The following is an 8,303-nucleotide window of genomic DNA, read 5'->3' on the forward strand; positions in this document are numbered from 1 at the left end:
ATTTCCCTAAATTGGGCATTTTCCAAACATTGGAGAAGAAGGGAGCACTCACTTTTGTAAATGAGTAAAAATTTAAATCAAAGTTCTACAGCTGCAGGTTATCTAACAGGATATTGTTCGCTTTTACTTTAAATCGTTTACACAAAAGAGGTGTGGTAAAGATCTTTTTTGTTGTCAATGTCACAAACATATAAGCATATTGCTTAAACCAGATGTTCACATGAACTGTCTAAAAAATAGACTTTTTATCGTGACTTAAAGTAATCTTATAATGCGTGCATCCATGCTGTTCAGTTTTTAAGTAAAGGAAATTTTCTTCAATATTAAAACATTCCTCAACATGTCCTCAAAATTAAAAGGAAATGTGAATAAATCACATGGTTAGCAGTCATATTACTTATCTAGAAATACCTGAACCTCTGATATATATACATTTATATATATCAGCGTAAATCACAAGAAAAACATATATGAACAATCCTTATTAGGACATGGTCTTTTGTCATTGTCAAAAGACTACATTATGAGTAAAACAAAAAAGCTATTACATCCCGGATATTGAATTGTACCCGAAAAGGAATATAAAATACAAAACCGAGATAATGGTGAATCAGTTTTACCTTTGCAGCTGCCTGTGTTTCTGTGAGTAAGTCTGGATTTATGACCTACTGGAGAGTCAGAAAGTGGAGAAATACAGTGATGTAATGCAGGAAAGTCAAACGGACAGAGCTCAGAAATGGAAGGACTCTGGGTGGGGGGCATCTCATTCTGCTTTGGTCTTTTCACTGTTTACCAGATCGCAGATGCTCAGAGTTTACACTGACGGAAAAACAGTCGTTGTTTTTGTCTATTTTGAACTCACATTTCCAGTGAGCATACCTAAAAATATTCCTGACTTCTGTCTCCTGCGTCTCAGGCATGTCCGTATATGGTCACAGTGATCATTACTCGATTCATGTTTTATCGTAGGCCCCCTTCAGAACATTCCCACCCTCTCAGCCCTGGAGACACAAAACAGAGGACTGGAAGCTGCGTCTTCTCTGCTTCAGTGAGGTTTCACAGTTTTCCTGCAGGTCTAAGCTCAAAACCAGCTTGGTAAGGATCCCGGCCCCAGAAGGCCTTTAAACCCTGACCTAAGCTAGTATTCATGGCTGGATTTTCTTTTCAGTCAAGCTGACAATAAGCCGTGTATTATTGCTCCTTCATGAGGAGGAAAGTTCTCTAGAGGTGTCATTTTCATCCCCAAAGCTGCCCTGAGGGATAGCCGCGTTTGGGTTCAGCTCCACTGCCTGACCTAATGTGGGTCTGCTGTTTGAAATCCCGCTCCAATGGTTTGTGGCGTACCACCTGCTGATTCTGCTGGTGTGCATGGACAGCCTGGAGCCCAGAACTAACCTAGATAGACAACATGTCCCATCCCATCCTCAGAAACTACAAATAGACACTGTAAGAACAATGCAAGTTATGTCTCAACCAGAACAAGCCAGTCAAGTCTGGGAAGTTAGCGCAATCCTAAAAACTCCACCTCATACAGAAGACAGCTGCACTAAGAGGATTTATTTCTTCTGAAAGAGATAGCCTGTGAAATAAAATGAAGCCTATGGGCGTGCACATATATGCGCATGCACTTGATGATAGCAAATTCCCTATTTGGATTATTTTTCTGCCTTCTCAGTACTGCTTGATGGTATTTTTTAATACCGATATCCTCTTTCCAGTCTGTTTGGGCTTCTAATTCCCTAAAAAGTCCCAACTTGACAACTACCTCTTTGTGACAGAGAGCTCTGTGTATCTGAGTTGCAAGGAGCAATAGAGGAAATTAAGGATGCATTGATTTTCTGAGCTCAGAGAGAAACGTTAATTTTAATTAATGTAATTATTGTGTCACTCCCTTTCACATCTTCCCGCTGAACTTGCAAAACTAATACTGTTTCCACTAGGATTAAAGTCTTACTGGAGATATTTTGCTAAATCTTTGCTTTTACTTTGAACTCACCCTGTATAACCTTGTTTCTCTCTTCCCGTCTCCTCATTTTGCAGAGTCTGTGAGCAAGTGAGAGAGGGACACTGTCTGCCCCACTGTCCAGTGACACCATGAGCTGGAGCTTCCTCACACGGCTGCTGGAGGAGATCCACAACCACTCCACCTTCGTGGGGAAGCTGTGGCTCACCGTGCTCATCGTCTTCCGCATTGTTCTCACTGCCGTTGGGGGAGAGTCCATCTACTACGACGAGCAGAGCAAGTTTGTGTGCAACTCGGGCCAGCCAGGCTGCGAGAACGTGTGCTACGACGCCTTTGCCCCATTATCTCATGTCCGTTTCTGGGTGTTCCAGATCATTTTGGTGGCGATGCCTTCTCTTATGTACATGGGGTATGCTGTCAATAAGATTGCACGATTGGATGAAGCAAAAGGAACCATTGGATCTGCTGGCATCAGAGCAGCAGGAGGGGGCTACACCCACAGAAAACCCAGGAAAATTTGTTTTGGAGCCCGCCAGCACAGAGGCATAGAGGAGACTGAGGAGGATCAAGAGGATGATCCTATGATCTATGAGGTGCCAGAGATTGAACCACCGAAAAGGCCTCGAGATCCACTGCAGCCAACACCTAGACCTAAAATCCGTCATGATGGGCGTAAGCGCATCCGAGATGAGGGCCTGATGCGGGTCTATGTTTTGCAGCTGGTGACTCGAACAGTGCTGGAGGCGAGCTTCCTTGCAGGCCAGTATTTGCTGTACGGTTTCCGTGTGAAGCCGATTTTTGTATGCTCGGGTAAACCTTGCCCCCACAGTGTCGACTGCTTTGTGTCGCGTCCTACGGAGAAAACCATTTTCCTCCGAATCATGTATGGTGTCACTGTCCTCTGCCTCTCTCTCAATGTCTGGGAAATGCTCCATTTGGGCATCGGTTCTATCTGTGACATTCTGCGGCGCCGGCGAAGCCCACCTCAGGACGATGAGTATCAACTGGGCTTGCTGGGCACTAATGCCGGTGGCGAGGGCTCTGTTGGAGGAACAGCTCCCGAGGCCGGTTCTGAGGGTGGGGTAGGTGGAGATGGTGCTGCAGATTATGTTGGGTATCCATTCTCATGGAACACCCCATCAGCTCCACCGGGGTACAACATTGTTGTAAAGCCAGAACAAATGCCGTACACGGACCTTAGCAATGCTAAGATGGCATGCAAGCAGAACAGGGCAAACATTGCCCAGGAGGAACAGCAGCAGTTTGGCAGCAATGAGGACAATTTCCCCACTGGAGGAGAAGCCCGTGTGGCTCTCAACAAAGACATGATCCAGCAAGCTCATGAGCAACTGGAAGCAGCCATCCAAGCCTACAGTCAGCAGCACCGGGCAGAGGAGCATCTAGGAGACAACCAGGATGACAAGCCGCAGAGCAACATCATCCAAGCCCAACCACAGCCCCAGCTTCAACCTCAGAAAGAGCGCAAACACAGAGTGAAGCATGGCAAGGGGGGCAGCAGTGGAGGAGGGTAGCAGCAGCAACAGCAGCAGCAGCAAATCAGGAGAGGGCAAGCCCTCAGTATGGATTTAAGCCCACGCACAGTGGCATGTTAGCATGTATATAATATTGAATGAATGGGGAGCTGTTGCAACTTGTGTTGGATATTACACCACATGCCTTATTGAATCCTGCAAGCTGGAGGCTAATGTTTTTCTATAGATCTGGGTAAAAAAGTGTAATGTTGCAGCTGACAATTTGTTTAGTCAAACTCAAGGCCAAATCCAGTCTACCATAGCTTTTTATGTGGCTTTCTTGACTCCAAATTGCATAAATCAGTCCAGTTTTTCACAAAAATTTATCCAAAATCAGAAGATCCCCTCATTTGTTTGTGCTAATGGATAACTCTGAGTTGATTGCAAATTTTACACAAAAATGTTCAAAAACATTGGGTTCAAGTGATACTAACTTCCACCTGCAGGTGGCAGTATTTCTTACTTTTGAGGTTCCTGCCTCAGCTCTACTAGATATCACCTTATAGTCCATAATTGATATGGCAAATAAGAAAAAGTCACATTTGACATCATATGGTGCAAAATTCCTCGCAGATATTTTTAAATTAGCATCACAAAACCTGTAATTTTTATTGCAAAAAAAAAAAAATTCAAACAATGAAATACTAGAAGAGCTGTTCAATGTGAAAAGACATAAAATATTATTTAAGTTTAACAAGTACTTTTGGAATGCAGAGACATATATTTATTAATATTTGAACAGTTTGTTTTATCAAAACGTTCTGGCACAATCTGCCTTTTGAGGACATTCGTGATCTTGATATGGCCCAAAATGAAAATAAGTTTGACCCCCCTGAGCTTGAAGAATCACATCAACTATGTTTTGTTCCAGTCACTTCTGAAAAAAGTATATAGTCTTCCTGCTTCCCTTTTTGTAGGAAATCAAGCTTCATATAATCTTTGATCCTGAAAAGTTGAAATGAGATTGATCCTGGATTTTGGCTCATCCTGACAAAAAATTATGCACCATCACTATGTCTTGTTATGTACAATGTCTAGCAAACCAAAGCTTTGACTTAAGGTTATGATAATTAAGATAAATTATAAAAATGTACATAAATATGACATCACCTGAAGCAGTGACCGTTTACTACAATGAGAACATGACCTACCTAAAGGCTGTGTCCTGTCACTTGACTTCTTTTCCTCCATCCTCCGTAGTATTTTCTCATAGTGTTTTTTGCCCTACACTTTAATCCAACTGTGTTTGTTTCATGTGAAATTTTAATCAAAGTGCTAAACCAGCTGCTCCTCAGGTGCCACTGAGTACAGCTGGTGGATCTTACATCTCCTTAGAGTTGTTTTTATTTTTTACAAGATGCAGAAGCAATTCAGCTTTTATATCTTAAATCTTCAAGTTCCTAGTTGTATTCTTGGCTGTTTTTGGAGGAGACAGTGCTTCTCTGCTGCTCCATTTGCCTTGTAGCTGACTGCCCCCTGGTGGTGATTTTGTACTGGGCATTTACTCTCATTTCACTTATGAAGTAGATGCAAATACTACCTATATCCAGCAACACCTTAACCAGCTGTAGTGGTCCTTTTCTATTGACAAGACTTGTGTCACTTATGTCTTCCTAGTGCTTCATGTTCAGTGTTGGACGCACAAGTCTTCACGTCGTAATGGAAAGAGTTCAAAGCCATTACTTTATTATAGTGAGACCAAACACTGTCTCTGTGATGCAAGTGTCAGTGCCAAGATTTTACACTGGGCTGCTATGAAGCTTGGTTGTTTGTAGCTTTGGAATACGTTGGCCATGCTACTCCAGCCGTGGAACTACTTCTGTGTCAGACCAACCCTTTTTGTAAAGCTCCTTTTTTTAAAAGTACAATATGTGTATTGCTCTTTTGAACTGGGACTTGAAATGAAAAACTCCAAAATGGAGTCAATTTTAATGTTAAAGCCAGTGTTTTGTATGAAAACATTTTGCTTTTGGAATGAAGCTCTTTTTTTTGTATGATTAAAGAAAAAAAAAAAGATCAATGATTACCTTTGTGGATATTTATGGATATTGTGATTTAATTGCCTTCCAACTGTAAAAATGTGAAATATGACATAGTATATTTTTATAATATGTCAGCTGCAATGGCTGAAGGAAAAAAAAGTCATTTTGTTTTCTTGTGTGGTGCAGTATCAGTATTTCATGTATTTAGCAACCCTCTGGACTGACTTTTAATAAACAGTGTTACTTCTTTTTCAACATTGTCCTGAAATCTGTAGAGTCTTTATTTTTGGTTCAGGGAGAACCCATACATGCATAAGGAGAATATGCTGCCCTCACGATGTGTCGCTCTTACAAAGCTAGCTAACACCTGAGTTGAAAATAATCCAGTCCTTGGTAGTTTTCTTGTTTTATTTTGCAACTCTTTTCTGATTTGTTTTGTAAAACTGTAACAAAGCACAAAAGTATCAACCACAGTCAAAATACAACTGTAGAAAACAAATGGCTCCCGATTATTACTAATTAGCTAACGATGTAGCTTTGTATTTTGGCTGGGGAACATAGAACGTTTTCTTATAAAATATTACACAATACTGAAATAATAATTAATAAAATTAACTTACAGACAAATAGAGTCCAAGGGACGACGAGTTCTGCTTGACTGATTAAATTAAATACGTGAATAATGTCCAGTAGGTGTCAGTAAGGCTCTATCCACCTTATTCCTGTCAGGTTTACTGGGAAACGATTATGGGTCTTACTTCCGGCGCCCACCGGAAGTAGCCGTATTTCACTGTAATTTGTACGTTTTTTTGCTAATCTATATTCATGATAGAAGTTACATCTCTCTTTTCGGTTATAATACAATACTTAGTCAAACCTGTTCACGGACACACCGTCTGCAGAGGATCGTAATTGTGAGTTTAATCACGGGGAGCGACAGGAACGCGATCATTGCGTTTTGTGAGGGAATGACCGTGAATTAGCAGCGCTTCTAGCAGCTCGTTTCTGTGAAGAACTGACAATAATAAAGACGAGAAAAGCAAAGAAGCTGGTCAGAGATCTGAGCTGCCGTCCTGCGCCGACAGTGTAAAACACCAGAACTACATAACATTAGCTTGGTGTGATGGGAATTTTATTTTTTGTTTGTATTTAAAAAATAATAAAATTCATAATCTGTGTTTATAATTATCTTTGGGGCAGGAACTTTTTTTTTTAAGACAAAATATTTGGGTTCATTTAGTTCAGGGGTGTCAAACTCCACAGATACAAAACACTGGAATGAAATGGCTTAATTACCTCCTCCTTGTGTAGATCAGTTCTCCAGAGCCTTGCTGATGATCTAATTATTCTATTCAGGTGTGGTGAAGCAGAAGCACATCTAAAAGTTGCAGGACACCGGCCCTTGAGGACTGGAGTTTGACACCTGTGATTTAGTTCATCACAACCAGGTTCTCCATTGCTGAGTATCGCTGCAAATCAGCGGAGAAATAACCGCAGCTGCTGGGCTTCAGACCGTAATACGGAGAATCTCCCCATTGGACTTAATTTTTGGTCCATGGCCTATTAGGAATATTAAAACTGATAAAAACATTGACATGTTCAATACATATTTACCGTCATTGAAAAATCAAAAATCCTAACTTTAATTTCAGTAGACTTATTTAAAGGAGAAAACAGCCCGATTTTTTAACACTATCATTGTTAATCAGCAAACTTTTTTTTAATAGAACTTGTTTATTTTTTTACTTTTTCAAAAGGTTGGAGCATATATAGAGCGGTTCTTTGACTCTCCCAGTCCTGGGTTTTGATGCTCTCTTGAGCTTGAATTACAGAAAAAGGTTGATTCTGAGCAGGAGTGACGAACTATTGCCCTTAAAGGCAACTATTGGGCGCCCTAGCTTTATGCCTGTTGATGAAAAAATTTGCAGACACAGGTCCGATGTTAAAAAGTCACAATCTTTTTCCTGTAAGGTCCATCCACCCTTGTTAAAGTTTTCAGCCAAAGTATTTGCTGCAGTTTGAAGAAGGATACATAGGTTAAATTGACTGAAGGCAGCTGTTGACTCTTGGCTGTTTGATCCAGCTGCTCCCTGAAAAAGATAACTTCCTGTCAATGGAGAGGACTCTTCACAAAGTGAAGAACGGGCAAACTGGAGGGATGCCATGAGGGCATTCAAGGACTCCATCTGCTCAGTTCTGCATGGCTGGCAGCTCAGCCCCGCATCTACAAAACTATTCTAGGTTTTTTAGCCTAGACTCTGTTTGCATGAAGAAGTAGAGAAATCCTCACAGAGGATAAATCCCACAGCACATTTATGTTCGTATCTTGCTTAGCCTGTTTTTTATTTATTTTTGAGCGACTGTCGCTCTCACCTCCTTTTTGAATGAGTTTCTCACCGTCCTTTGGAACAATGTTTCCAAACTGTGTAGAGCCAATAGGAAATCACAAATAAATAATCTGTCTGCTTAAAGTGTGCTTCAAATGTCAATGATTGGGTATGCAAGTAAAGTATTCAAAGGATTTCTTTATTTCACACCGGAAAAATATTTTGAAAATAAATTTTTGTATCATTAAAATTTGTTTAGTGATGTATAGGCAAAAATAGATTACATCTATGAAGTCTCTCTCTTTTTTTACTCCTGCATGAAGTTTTGGTATTAAGGTTTTGTTTGTTACAAAATATCAATATGATATGACTTTTATTTTGGCACTCTTTGTTTCTTTTTTGTGTTCAACTTTTGGAGAATTTCCTAATTGATGTGCTGAACAGAAACCAACTTGTCTTTCCTGCAATTTCACTGCAATTTATTTGTGCCCACCAATAA

The 8,303-nt window shown here is 40.6% G+C and overlaps 1 protein-coding gene across 1 annotated transcript; it reads left to right on the forward strand.

Moving 5' to 3' along the window:
• Positions 1–397: 397 nt before the first annotated feature.
• Positions 398–5,737, forward strand: LOC114159373 (gap junction gamma-1 protein-like). Its single transcript, XM_028041310.1, has one exon. The coding sequence runs from the start codon at positions 2,095–2,097 to the stop codon at positions 3,493–3,495; it is 1,401 nt and encodes a 466-aa protein (XP_027897111.1). The 5' UTR covers positions 398–2,094; the 3' UTR covers positions 3,496–5,737.
• Positions 5,738–8,303: the final 2,566 nt, after the last annotated feature.

Source organism: Xiphophorus couchianus, chromosome 16 (genome assembly GCF_001444195.1).
Source record: "Xiphophorus couchianus chromosome 16, X_couchianus-1.0, whole genome shotgun sequence".
Lineage (NCBI taxonomy): Eukaryota > Metazoa > Chordata > Actinopteri > Cyprinodontiformes > Poeciliidae > Xiphophorus > Xiphophorus couchianus.